General features: G+C 26.8%; 2 protein-coding genes across 2 annotated transcripts in view; one reads left to right on the forward strand and one right to left on the reverse strand.

Moving 5' to 3' along the window:
* Window positions 1–2,401: 2,401 nt before the first annotated feature.
* LOC122270897 (NADH dehydrogenase [ubiquinone] 1 alpha subcomplex assembly factor 4) lies at window positions 2,402–8,903 on the forward strand. Its single transcript, XM_087162782.1, has 3 exons — window positions 2,402–2,432; window positions 6,151–6,245; window positions 8,484–8,903. Exons 1-3 carry the CDS (start codon window positions 2,402–2,404, stop codon window positions 8,901–8,903), a joined length of 546 nt encoding a protein of 181 aa, XP_087018908.1.
* A 1,433-nt stretch (window positions 8,904–10,336) lies between these two features.
* nompB (intraflagellar transport protein 88-like protein nompB) overlaps window positions 10,337–14,806 on the reverse strand; it is a 55,433-nt gene continuing 50,963 nt past the window's right edge. The window contains exon 25 of the mRNA XM_043050163.3: window positions 10,337–10,577. Within this exon, the coding sequence (XP_042906097.2) occupies window positions 10,465–10,577 (113 nt within the window). The 3' untranslated portion in view covers window positions 10,337–10,464. The remainder of the gene's footprint in view (window positions 10,578–14,806) is intronic.

Consider the following 14,806-nt stretch of genomic DNA (forward strand, 5'->3'; position numbering starts at 1 on the left):
TTTTATTGAAAAATTTAAAAAAAATGTCAATTATTGAAAGTGTCTCATCCATTTATTATTGTAGTATAGTGTATATACTTTTTATATTAAATTAACCTAAAATTGGACCTAAAAAAATTTTTTTTTACTGATTTTAAGTCAGTTTTCTGTAGAAAATATTAGAATTTACTAATAAAATAGTTTGAAAATAGTGCTTGAAGCTATTTTTAGGGGAAGTTCCTTTATTTTAAAGACCCTTTATTTTATTTTTAAATAGTTCACAACTAAAAACTAAGCAGTAAAGGTTTTGAAATATGTATTTCAGTGTTGGGTAGTCTTTTTTACTACATGCATTAAAACATCGAAGGTTCTTATGTAGGTATTTGAATATTTTGATAGATTTTTTGCCATAATTATTATTTTTTAAATAAAAAGATTTTATTTGAAATTTAAAAAGATGTGTGACAATTTGCTCAAATAATTTGTCTAAAATTGTACAAATTAGCTACGACGTGTCTCATATTCCAAGCTTTTAAAAGAGTGCCTCTATCTAGAGTTCTATTTTCATACCCCATGTAAATATCATAGATGTATACGAGTGTTCCTAAATGACATTGGTGCTAAAGTCCTTATTATTAATGTGTCAAACTCATATCTGTATGCATTCATATTCATAAATAAAAATTCTCTTGTGGTCATGATTTTGTCGACATAACTTTTAAATAGTTTTTGTTATCAGACAGTGCTCTATTTTTCTTTTTGTATTTTTCTACTAAATTAAGTCAAAATTTTGTCTTAAAAATGATTTGGTTATGCCGCCACTTATTTTTTGGTGTGTTTTTGAGATGTATTAATGTAATAAGGACTTTATTTTCCGTTGAGGAAATTAAAACGGCTCATTATAATTAAAGTTCAAAATATGTTTTTGTTATAAATAAATAAAAATCACCTCTTTATGAACTTAAGGCATTTCTATAATGTTTACTGATCACATCCCTATTTTATTAAAAAACGGTATTTGTTCTTTTAAAAGTTCTTTTCTGTATAATATTGTATTAGGTCAATTTTTTTATTATTTGAGACTGATTTATTGTTAAAATTTATTATTAAAAACCTAAGTATCATAAATTATGATGTATTTCAAAATAAATGTGATGGTCAGTTTTTGGTGAAAAACTTTTTTCTGTGTGTTAATTGACTTAAAAGAAAATTAGGTGTTATGAATTTCACATTGATGTTCAACAGTGTTTTTTGTGCCAGTTCATGTTTGATAACTTGTAAGACCAACAAGTATTAAAATAGAATTAATTTAAATAGTAATTTTTCTATGTTGTCAATTTATTTTCTTCCCATTAATATTGATTTTCCTTTACAATGTTTATAACTTTTTTTTCTTGGAGACAAGACTTTCTGACATTGAAATTAAATCATTTTGTGTCTTTTAATATTGTTATTTAACCAATTTCAGTTTCCCGTGCAAAGGCATTTTAATTGGATAAGAGAAATAGCTTAATACTTAAACAATGCTTTGCATGGCAATTTTTTAAAAATAAATTTCAATGTATTCATTGATTGGTCTTAATTAACCAGGCAAGTAAGCAGGTATATTAATGCTGTAAAAATTTATATTTATAGCATTTAAATGAAGATTAAGCAATTTTTATTTATAATGCTTTAATCAACAGGTCTAAATTCTCCATGAAATTAGGTATTTAATTTTGTTAAGCAAAATCTATGAAAGTAAAGTTTATGAATTTTATACTTTTGACGGTGTTTTGAATTATTTTAAATACTTTTGTTGAAGAATAAAATTAATTCATATTGTTATTTACTTCTTTTTAATATATCAGTTAACTGATCTCTATTTTTCATGCAAAAATTATTTTTTATTTCGTAAGAAAAGTAAAAACAAAATTAATAAATACACGCACAATTTGTTGATTGATATTATTTCTTTCAATTTATATTATTTTTCATCACATTTTAACTTTCATAGCAAAATGGTGTTACAACTATTTCAATATTTATTTTTCTCATCAAATATGTTTGAAAACAGATTCATTTTTATTTGTTGTGCAGTTAGAATACTTGTTCATTGAATGTAAATTTGTGTACTTGTAGATTTGTTTATAGAGTTAAGTTTTTGTTGCCAATAAAAGTACAACATAAAATATTAGTCTGTCTTTCTGTGTGTACTTTTTATTTTAAAGTATCTGGCTTATATACTTAATGTTGTTATGGTGTCAGAAGTTTATAGTAGATAATCCAGCAATTTAAGTAACTTTGATATTTAAAAAATGATTTGAATTATTCAAGTTAAATGATTAATCCATTAGTGTTCAGTGACCCTCTTTATGGAAATTCAAGCTTTTAGCAAATATTTTTGACATAAATTAAAGTGTTTTTTCTTTTTAATTTAATCATGGCAGCAAGTTTTGTTGTTTACTTGTTAGGTTTTAATGTTTTTAAATCTTGACAATGTTTCTCTAAATATAGTTTACAGCACTTATACCTGCCAACTTTTACTATTTCCAGGGGTGATTTTTCCAAGTGGTAAAGTTAAGAAAATTAAATAAAAAATATTGGTAGAAAACCTTTTTATTTATTTTACCAAGAACTACACAAACGTTAATATGATTATCATGCACTTATATACAGTCGAACTTCATTAACATGAACACCCTTGACATGAATTTCTTTTATCTTACAGAAACAACTTAAGCCCCTTTTTTACTCTAATATGATACCGAAGTCAATGAAAGCGTTGTATAAATTGAAACCAATAAGGGGGAAAGGGCATTACAGGAAACAACAGAACTACTATTTTACTCTAATATGAATAGTTTTTTTCTTCATTTTATTGATGTGAATGTAAAGAAATTCTTGAGAAATGGGCACTCATATTTATCCTTTGTTCAACATAAGACATTCATTTCTCCCATACTTTCGTAATTTGATCTAAGGAATTTATATTGCTGAGTTGCATTTCTGCAAGTGAGAAGGTGCGAAGCTAAACTTTTTCTTTTTCTTAAGTTTCATTGGCGAATATTTTGCTTTACTTTCCTCCGATAAATGCTTACAAAGCAATTACAACTGTTCATTCTTTTGCAGTGCAAAATTCAAATAATTTTTTGGATACAGATGATAAGTTAGAAGACTTGGAAAGCATGTGCGAATAAAAGTCAAAACTACGAGCTATTATAGATTTTGTCAGTAATCCTTTGTAATTTGTTTAATAAATCAGTTTATTCTTATTGGTTAGTTACTTTTCAATATTTTTTTTTATTTGCTTTTACAGAATTTGAAGAAAAAAAAAGAGAGCCAAAAGTAAGTACACTTTTTGAATTTTGTCTGATATCAAGAAGTGTACTTAAACAAAAGCGAACCTTACGCCATTTTCCCCTTTATTACTTTATTTTTAAATTAATTGTATTTATAGAAGTTATTAATTTACTATAAAGTGCAAAATAAAACATTTATTGAAATGAAGTATATATTAATTTACATATATATAGATAATAAAAAATGTCTGTTTCATCAAAACATTTCTGAGCTGATAACATGAACCAAGTTTCTCTCCTCCTTTGAGTTGACATTATGGAGGTTTGATTTATATGATTAATTTGTTTGAAATTAGTGGTCCAAAACTATTTTAAAATAAATTTATAAATTCAAGATTTAATATGAAATAAAATTTATTAAAAATTTATAAAACGAGGCAGTTTTGGGATTATTAATGTAACCCTTGAGGTGTATATTTTTCTACTTTTATTAAACTATAATTCTAAAAAAATATTAAGAATGATTATGAAACATGTATGTTGCAGTGCTGGAACATCTTTTTTTTATTCAAAAGTGGTTGCATGTGTGTGTATATATATATTGTGTTAAGCTGCTGCTTTAATATTTAAAAACATTTTGAAAATAATTTTTTTCCTTAGGAGATTTACCTTAATACATATGACCTTATTAGCAGTAGAGTGATACATATTTTAAGATATATAAACACCTATCATTATTATATTAATAAGCATTTGCACATAAGTTACCACCTTATTGTTAGGAAAACACTAATACGTTAAAATCTTACAATTGTTTAATGCAGATATATATATGCAAAAAATTATTTAAATGCTGGTCTTGCAAACTTAGGCCCCACCAGTGAAATTTTATTTTCCTTTTATTTTTACGCATTAACCTTTGTGTGGAGCCATAAATTCACATCTATGTCTTGTTCTATCAGATGTTCCCAAAGCGTAATTGTGCGCCCTAGTCAAAATTTCTTGAGTTAAAAAAAATAAATTTTAAATTGAAAAAAATTTAAACAAGGTTTTTTTTCTTATTTTTTCTCAATATTTCTTAGTTTACTTAAAATATATTTAAGATTTTACACATACCTATACCATTTACACATACCTATGATGACCTGGAGAAGTACTTAAAATTTAAAAATATGTCTTTCTTTCTTGAGTTTATGATTATAACAATTATTTACTGATAAAAAATTAATATTAATCATGAATATAAGCTTATAAAGTATCTCTCTGGCTCTCCCTTACCAACAAATAAAATAAACTGTGTTTTTAAGTTCCACCTTTGAAAATTTGATTTCCGAAACTTCTGTGATCAATGATTTTTTTAAATGTCTGGATCTTGGATCTCCGGAAACTTCCGGATCACTGTTAGCGAAAAATCCGGATTTTTTCCGGAGCACAATCAGCCCTGCAAAAGTTAGACTGTTTGAAAAAGCAAAAACTGAATGAAATAGAATTTTTTGGGTTGTTAGGTTGGGTTTGTGGACAGATGGCACTGCAGATTGGAAAAGCAATAAACAATGTTTTTTTACTTTGATCATTCCAACAGAAAATGTTTGAACAGGCATATCATATGTTAATATATTTAATTATATGTTAGTTTTAATCTTAAATTATCACACGGTTGCTGAAAATTTTGGTTTTTTGAAATCATTGTTTTATAGCTTTTTTTACTCACCAGGTCTGTTTATTGACAAACTTAGTAACTAATTTTGAAAGCTAGTAAGAATAAATTTAGTTTTCCTTCGATTTTCAAAATCGTCGGCCTGTTTTGGCACATCCAGAATTAAATTCTACATTTAATTAGCACAAAATAGTTGCATTTGATTGATTTTTGCAGATAAGAATGGGAATTTATTCTGTTCAAATAGATACACTCTGCTTGAATTTTTTGCTATTAAGTCTGAATAAATTCACATTCAATTGTATTAAGAAACCTTTAAAATGTAATTGTACATAACAGTCTAGTGTTAAACTTCAAAATATTGTAGACTATTTCTTACTAATTTTTGGAAAATTAAATGAAGATGAGGTAAAAGCATCCTGTATCTGTTATAAGGTAAGAATCATTTTGCTTAATTTTCTAATTGGATAATTACTTTATATAATTGTGTAAAATATTTAATGGAGGGCGGAGGGGCAAACCTACTTTTTACAAATCAAATTACTTTCTTCCTTTTTTGCTTAGTATGTGACTAATATATTATAGTTATAAATTACTGTGTGAAAATGTATTTTGAGAATTTGATTCCTGGCATTTTGGGGGAAAGGGGCTAATTATTTCAAAATGTACTTTTACAATGAGCAATGCTATTTTATTTTTCCCTATTTGAAAAGTCCTTCAATTACACAATTTAGAAATTTGAAAAAAAAAAATTCTAATTTTTTTATTTACGGAGCTGAAAAACAATTTGTTAAAAATTAGGTGGCAATTAATATTGTTTCTTATTCGAATATGGATTTTCATGAAAATACTCGTCAAGTTTATAATATATAAACTAGACAAAAATATTTTTCTGAATATAATATTGTAGTTTTTCAGTGTTTAATAGTACATTAAATTGAATTTTAAGAACTATCAGCAATATGAACAGAATGCTGATTGGGACCATGGTTATAACAACAGTGTAAATCTGAATCTGACTAGTGGTCAATACGAAAAAAATCCCAGATTCAGGGGAAACTCTTTTTGTAAATCCATTGAGGGTTTATAAGACTGCAATTGTGTTCTTATTACCTAAAATTTGAGTGTTTTTCAAAATGTCATGTTAGATGTTTTTATGCTAAAATCTTCAATTCTTACCAAAAATTAAGTTATGTTTTTTATATAGATATTATTTTATTTTGCTTGTTTAAGGAAATGTTAATGCAAGGGAAAAACTGGAGAAGAAAGATCTTGAATTGTTGAATCGATTGAAAATAGTCAAAGTGAACTCAGAAGTAGTTGAAGAGGTAAGACAATTTGGCAAATATCATTAGCGTTGTATATAAGGCTGTAATAAATAGTAATTTGGCCGAATTTTTACATTTTTTTTTAAAAAATTACTAATAAAGATTATTAATGATTTTATATTTATATATAAAATCATTTATAAATAAATATACATAGTTTTATTTGTAAATAAGTTTAGTCATTATCGGAAAATAATCAAAACTTAGCTATGTTATCGGTATGAAGTAAAGGAAAAAAAAAACTATAATAGAAATATTTAAGATAACAGATTATTAGATATTAAAATAAATAAACTGAGTAACTGCTATATATATATATATAAAATTGGTAAAGTTGAAAAGAAGAAAAAGGGAATAAAAAAAAAAAAACATCCTCTTAATTCTTAAAACAAAACTTTAACGATAAAAATATTTTTCGAAAAAAATTATTCATAAAATGTTAAAAGAGATAGTCAATCAGAAAGGCTTTTTAAAATGCAGTGCTATCATAAAAACGCCCATAAAAAAGATTATATACAAAAGCAAAACAGAAAAAATATAAATTGATCTTAGTTTTTGAAAGAAAATTTTAGAGCTAAACGTCTGCTTAAAATAACTGTAATTTCAAAAACAAATAAATAAAAAAAAAGTGAAGAATTAAGTCTAATAGAAACCCTCTTTATTGCTGCATCACAATAAAAATGTTTCAAAAACAAATGTTTTTAAAAAAGAAAAAGTTAGATAGAAACCAAACTTAAAATTGTTTAAAGTGTTCAAACAAAAAATTTATTTGTTAAAGCTTTCAATTTAACTGTTTCACATTGCTGTATTTTTAGAAGAAGAAAAAAAGACCATAAAAGAATAATGTTTATTAAAAACCCTCTTTTAAAATGTGGATAAAGAGAAAACGTGAAAAAAAAAATTTCTTAGTTCTGACATGTAATTTTAACATTGAGAATCACACTTTTACCTGTTATCTGTATTACTGTACAGGAAAGAAGTGACAATAAAAGAATTAAGTCTATAAGAAACGCTCATTAAAATGCTGCACTATAATTATAAGAAACGCTCATTAAAATGCTGCACTATAATTAAAAAAGCAAATCCGAAATAAACAAAAAAAGTTCTCAATTCTTAAAAAAAAAAAGTTTGAAAAATGACAAAATAGACTCACTTGAATAAAATTAAAAAAAAAAAAAAATCAGCATTACAAAACTTATGGTTCGGTATAAAGTAATCTAGTTTCAATTCTTCAAGTTTCGCTTTTCCATTTGTCTTTCAGAACATAAATGAACAAGTTTTACGGATTATCAAATATGTGTTACAACTATTTCAATTAATGTATAGTAAAAAATACGATTTTAGATTATTCTTTTTTAAATCTGTTCAAATTCCTCCTAAAAAAATACTTAGCCTAATATTCGGTAAAGGAGCAGAATACCGAATAGTGGCCAAATATTCGTTACAATCCTAGTTTTATACTCATATCTAGTTATTTTGAAGTTTACATTTAAATTTCAAATTATTTATTATTTGAAATTTAAATAATTTGAAGATTTCTTTGTCAAAAAATGTGAAGAAATATTTTTATTATATTGAGAGCATTTATCATGTTTTTCTACTCATCAATTCCAAATGAAGTTTAGCTTAATTTTAAAATGGTGTAACTTGGTCATAATTAGTGTTCTTTCATTTATTGAGGGTTGGTAAATAGTTTCATTCTGTTAAAATTTTTAAATTTTTTTACCAGAAATATTTTTAGACCCATTAAACGAACATAATTCTAATAATTGAAATTGCCGTGGAAATTTTGTTATAATTAATTCATTTAATTTAAGAATTCACCTCAAGAATCTTAGTTATAGAAGCCCCAAACTCATTGTCTTTTAAGTTAAGCTTAAAATTACAAGGCTTTAGAAGTGCACTCGTAAATGTTTTATATTTATCATGTGAAGTAGCATTTTTTTGGCAATATCCTTTAGTTAGAAATCTATGCTTTAGACTATTTTTTGTTCTTCTAAGCATTTAAGTTACAAGGTTGATTTCAAGATAAACGAATCTTGTTTACCTTTTGCTTGCAACTCAACCAAAATAAAGCATGGTAAACACCATATTCAAAAGATTAACGCAAGAAAAGCAACATAAGATTAAAAAGCTCATATTCTAGCTACATAATAAAGATATTTGAAAATTGTTTAATAAAAAGTGATGCATTTTAGAATTTATAAGACCTATTGAAAATTACTTTTTTTTCTTCAGGATACTAAAACAAGAAGTCGCCCTTTACCACAAGAAAGGCACCAGCTTGGTTTGCCATCATTTGGCTATCAAGAACCCAGTATTATACCAGGAGGACGCTGCACACTTAGGCAAGTCTTGGAATTTTTAGCTAAGCATCAAAATGACCCAGAAGAGCATACAGTAGAAGCTATAGCAAAAACTTATTCCATGAAATCAGAAGATGTACAAAACATAGTCACATATTTCCGAGCTTTTGAGCTCTTCGTTCCGAGAGAGAACAAGAAAAATGTAGGACAAGATGTATTGGACACTTTGGGAGTGGGGAATGTGGTCAAACCACTGTTTCGATCTAAATTTAAAAACATGAATGAAGAGATAGCTGATGGCTCTGATGAGAAAATAAACAACACTAAAGAAACAGTTGATGAAAAGAAATGACAATACATAAGATGAATTCATTGGTGTGCTTTTTATATTAGGATAGAATGAAACAAAACATAAATTAAATTCTTCAAAACCATAAGAATTTCATCTTGAAATTTAGTCAATATCTTTAATATAAAATAGTTTACAGTATTTATATCATTGTTCCCTTCTTTCCAATATTAGTGAAAACATCAATTTTAGGTCAAACTGTTGAAATTTAATAAAGTTTGGATCAAGAAAGATGTGATTGAAATTTAATGAAGTTTGGAATTTTTTCTTTTTTAATTGTTTTGAAAGCTACAAGATTAAATTAATATATTATTATTAATAATATAATACAGTCAATTCGCTATAACTCGAAGTACTATAACTCGATTTTTTTATGAGGTCCCGACCCTTTTATCTTCAATTTCATGTTAATTATTCTCGATTACTCGAATTTTACTCCCTTTAACTCGATTATTTTTGGATCTTTTAAAGCAAGAAAAAAAAACTAGGAGCTGATATCTTACCCCTTCCTCTGCAAAACACACACACAATGTCTTTCGCACTCTTCATGGAGAAGCTAAAGCTGTCCCTCTTGAAGTATCTGAACAGTGGTTAAATGAAACGTTACCAAATTTACTTCAAGGATGCAGTGAAAATGATGTTTTCAATATTGATGAAATGGATTTATTTTTTAAATGCCTTCCAAATAAGACTATGATGTTTAAGGATGAAAACTGCTCAGGGGGCAAAATGTGCAAGGAACGTTTTACTGTCCTAGTTGGAGGAAATGCGTCTGGGACAGAGAAATTGCCCTTACTTGTTATCGGAAAATACCGAAATCCCCGATGTTTCAAGAATGTAAAAACGTATCCTTTGGATTACAAGTCTAACAAAAAGTTTTGGATGACATCAGTTTTATTTGAAGACTATGTAAGAAAATTGGATCGGAAATTTTTCGCTAAAAAAAGAAAAGTGATACTCTTAATGGATAAATGCACAGCGCATAGTGATCTACCTAATTTGAAAGCCGTAAACTTGCAGTTTCTCCCACCAAACACAACAGCAAAGTTGCAGCCGATGGACCAGAGTATCATAAAGTGCTTCAAACAGTCTTATCGTAAATGGCTTGTCAGAAAAATGATTTTAAATATTGTAAGCATTTAGAAGATTTGTAATTAAGAAGCATTAATTAAAGAATCCGACAATATTTTGAAAGTCCAAAACCAAAACTAACGGTAAGTCGAACTTCCGATAGGTCGAAGTTTTTCGTCAGTCCTATCAGATTCGAGTTATCGCGAATTCACTGTATTAATATATTAATTTAAGCAAACACTAACCTTTCTTTTTATCAAATACATGACAGTTTTAAATGTTAAAATTTATATGTTGCCTTTAATATCCATTCCACAACTCATTAAAAAGTGTTAGAATATTTTTATCGAAAATATCAAGCATAATTTTAAAATTTTCACTTTATTTTAAGCATAGAAAATCTATATGAATAAAATAAAAAAAAAATTGCACATATTGTAAAATGACAGTGACTAGATGTGCGTGGTGCTGTTAACTTGTAGAAGGTTGTGCTTCAATCAGGTAAAAGGTCTGCACCGATGTCATCATCTTCAAACTCATCTTTAATGATGTTGGCAGTTTTTGGACGGCTTTGACGAGAAGCTGAGGTTTCTCTATATGACATATCTGCAAAAAATATTAAATATTTATTTTATATGTTAACGTAATATAATTTATAACTTAAATTAATTTATGCAGGGTGTTTCATAAATGTTGTGACAAACTTTTAACCATGGATTGCTAGGGCACATCATGAGAATTGCATGGAAACCCATTGCCAGAAATGTCATACTCCATTAGGACTGCTACCCTATTCTGACATGTTTCTTTGTGTGTTTTTGAGTAGATACTTTCATTTATCTGAATTATCTTAATTTTATGTTTTCTTATTATTATTGTCAAAATGCATGTATTAACTGTTTTACTGTTATTCAGCATGTATTAACTGTTTTATTGTAATTTAATAATGTGGCAAGATTGTTGAGTTAGTCGAAATTTGATGATTAGGCAACTAACTCAATAAATCATTAAATAGCCATTTTGCAGCTTATTTGAATGAAATTTTTAACAATTATGAGAAAACAAAAAACTTACTTGAAATTAAGATATTTTAAGTAAATAAAAGTACCAATTTAAAAACAATGAAGAAATAGTTCATAAAAAGGAAAGCTCCTTTAGCAACGTTTCTGGGCATGGATTCCTATGCAATTCTTAATCTTAATGATAGACTATAAAATAAGGTTATTAAACAACATCCTTAGTTAGTTTTCGTTAAACCCTAACATCCGAAACTCATTGCTTACTTGTTAAAATTTTTGTCTTATTTGTTGAGTTATGGATCATTTAAATATTCTAAGAAGATGACTATTACATGGTGCCTAGCGATTTTAAAAAGTGCTTATTTTTGATATTCGTTTTTTAAAAGCCCTTAAATGTGCTTTTTTCATGAAGTGTTTTTAGAAGTGCTTAATTTTCCCTTTTCGAAGATGAGCGTGCAGGTCGTCAGGCTACCGAAGCGGGGTGCCATCTCCTCTGCAGAGGATCAAAATTGTGATGGCATGTCTTCGGATCATCCTCCGGGATGTTTCCCAGACCGTCGCCAATAGCCCATTGTGCAGCTCTAGTGCGACGTAAATTAACAACAACAACAACAGAATTCATTCAACCACAATCCATTTCTGCGTATCGTCGGTCCATAGCGTATGAAAGCGGCAATAATTTTACAGGCTTGATGAAATACTTGCGCGTCCATATGTGCGTCTACTGAGCTGAGTTCGGTAAGATTCTAGCACTCTCATGCGTAACTCTGCTGCATTTTGCTAGATATATTCAACTACTTAATTTCCACCCTCATTTTATGAACCGAAAATTCTCTTTATCTTTTGATGGTGGCTAATATAATCAAGAAAAGAGTTCTTAGTCAGAAACTAGTTATTTTATCGTGATTATGTAAAGTTTTTGAAAATTATTTTGCATTTTCTTAATATACATTATGTATATAGTGCTTAAAAAGTACTTATAAGGTGCTTATTTTTTTGTTGAAAGATTTGGCTAAGCACCCTGCTATTAATCAGGTAAAATATTTATAGTTATAACATAGGAAGCAAAAGATTTTATAAGAGTAAAATTTTTTTAAAGCACATAAGATTTAAAAAATTTAAATACATAATACATTGTTTGGACAATTTAAATTAATAAATTTTTTTTAAAGTTTGGACAAAATGATCTAATAATCAGATTTATAAATACGTCTGGGGAAATTCACATTGGGATGGTATATTAGTAGTATATCTTAAGGGTGTTCACCTCTTAAAGTAATAAAACACACCAGGGAGCCGAGAAAAAAACATTTGAAAATTTAAGTACACTTTATATACTAATAAAATCTTATGATATAATTGGAGCAGTGGTTTAGCGGCAGGGCCTATCGCAGACATTTAGGATTTGATTCGTGCTGTGGGTCACTTAATTTCTTTTTCTGTTTTTGATAAAGATTTATTCTGTTTGCAAAGTATTAACTTAAATATAGCTTTATTTAATTATAAATATTATTTAACATTTAAACTACAGTATTTTTCCTTTTTTGAAGACAGATTTCTTTATTTACAAATAGCATTAATTTAAATAAAAATTAATTTTTTGTATTTCTTTAGTCATTACATATTACATGATACTTAAATTACAGTAATAATTCAATCTTTCAATTAAATAATAATATTAATAAACAGTGATTACAATATTGGAAAGTTAAATGTGAAAGTGATTCCTTCTCTAACGTTGTGTGTTACAACCTTGAAACATTTTTTATTTTATTTTATAGACAGCTAAAACAAAAAAGCCTTTACAGAATTCTGCACAATTAATCGAATAAAATAAAAAATTAATTCTTATAAAGACTATACATTAAAATACCAAAGTTTACTGTCAATTTTCCTTGCCAATTTAAAAAAAAAAATGTTAAGATGTGATTAGTATGATTCTAAATTTTCAGAAGAGTGAAATATCTTTTTGAATATTAATGAAGTATATTTCACGGCAGATCAACTTCACAATAATCTTTTATTAATTGTGCAAGATGCAAAATAATTTATGTTTTCAAATTTTCATTATAGTTATCATTCAGAGTATTGTTCATAAAGCTAAACAAAAATAATTTAGTAATAAAAAATCAAACTTTCTTTAATTTTATAAGAATTTTTTATAAAGATTATTAATGTAGAAAATATCTAATAACTAAAAATAAACTATAATTATAGTTAAACTAATGCTATTTGTAAACACAAAAAAATATTAAAGAAAAAAAAAAGGAAAAAGTAATTGATCACGTACATTGTACCTCAAGCACATTGTAGTCAGTCAAACTGCCACTAGAGCAGAGGTAATTGTATTCTGGGTGTGCCCCGGAATTATAGGTTTCTCATATTATCCTTCCATGTCTAAAAACTAGGAGCAGGTCTTGTGATTTTTCACGTTTCTCAAAACCATTGATTTGCGTACTTACGTGAATCAAAACTATTAATCTAACCAAATTTTCACTGTGATTTAAAATTTTAAACTTATGCTTAATCGCGTTAACAAGACGTTTATATGCATGTAATTCTCCCTCCATTTTTTTTCTTTTTTTTTTTTAGTTTGTCGAATTTTTGCCTTTTTTTTTAATATTTGAAACTATACGTTAATATCGCGATTAATATTCGCTTGATTTTAATATCAAACATCGATTTTCATATTCAGCTGATTTAAAAAGTGCGTTTTTAAAATCAATACCGCGATTCGTATTCACGTGTTTATAAAATCTAATATCGCGATTCGTATACATGCGAGTATAAAATCGAATGTCTCTATTCATATTCACGCTTTTGTAATATTAAACATTGATTTTCGTATTTACTCAATTTAAAACTAATATCGTGATTAAATTTGTCTTATCACGTTCTTAAGATCTAATATCACGATTCATATTCACGCGATTTTAATATCCAATATCGCGATTTCTTGTAAAAATTAAGCTTTTTCTTAAATTTGTTACTATAAATGTGTGATATTCTTCATTAGTAGATAATTTAATTATAAATCGGTTCAAAAAGTTATATTAAACATGTATAGTATATAAATTGATCAAGTATATACATTGATATGATAAAAAATCGAGTTTTAGCTCAAAATTTTCAGGATTTTTCAGTTTGTCACTATTACCCCTGCTAGGATATTACACCGATAAAGAAGTAAATTTTATCTGGCATATAAATTATGCTTACATTTTCAAATACTTTTTCTCAGAATTGGCTACATAATGTGCTTTTTTTTATTTTAAGAGGTGAACATCTTTTAGGTTCAGTATTAGCATACCAAGTTTCAAAGTTCATTTCCTAAATTGTGTACTCTCCTTGTTAGTTAAAATTTTCTACACAAGTAAAATTTCAAGTTTCAGTACTATGAAAAATGAATTTTGATTTGCATTTTCTCGTCCAAAAATCCTTAAATAAAGCTATCAAAATTGACATGATTTTTTAAGATATAAAATTTTCAAAATTCCTCTTAATTCAAACTTAAGGGAAAAGAAAAAGATTTTTTTTAATTTAAGACATAAATCGGGAAATCGTATCCTATTATGAACTTTCATAACTTCAGCTTAATTTTTTTTTGGAAAGTTAATTTTAGAAAAGTAGAAAAACATCAACACTGTAAAAAAAATTTTTTTTTAAACAGATAATTGAAACAAAATTCTCTATATTATCTCTCTATTGATAGATCCTTTGTTTTAAAAATATGCAAAGTTTTCAAATAGTTTTTGTCTTTCATCTAAATTATTATTGGAATTCTTTTATAAAAAGAAAAAATATATATACAGTGGT

This window comes from Parasteatoda tepidariorum, chromosome 5, assembly GCF_982258835.1.
Source record: "Parasteatoda tepidariorum strain Cologne lab strain chromosome 5, Ptep-v5.0, whole genome shotgun sequence".
Classification (NCBI taxonomy): Eukaryota; Metazoa; Arthropoda; class Arachnida; order Araneae; family Theridiidae; genus Parasteatoda; species Parasteatoda tepidariorum.

Excerpts from the sequence above, each read along its gene's own strand:
- LOC122270897 (XM_087162782.1), top strand. The coding sequence starts at position 2,402 with ATGGCAGCAAGTTTTGTTGTTTACTTGTTAG. Across the intron at positions 2,433-6,150 it reads TTTTGTTGTTTACTTGTTAG|GAAATGTTAATGCAAGGGAA; the intron begins GTTTTAATGTTT and ends TGCTTGTTTAAG. Across the intron at positions 6,246-8,483 it reads ACTCAGAAGTAGTTGAAGAG|GATACTAAAACAAGAAGTCG; the intron begins GTAAGACAATTT and ends TTTTTTCTTCAG.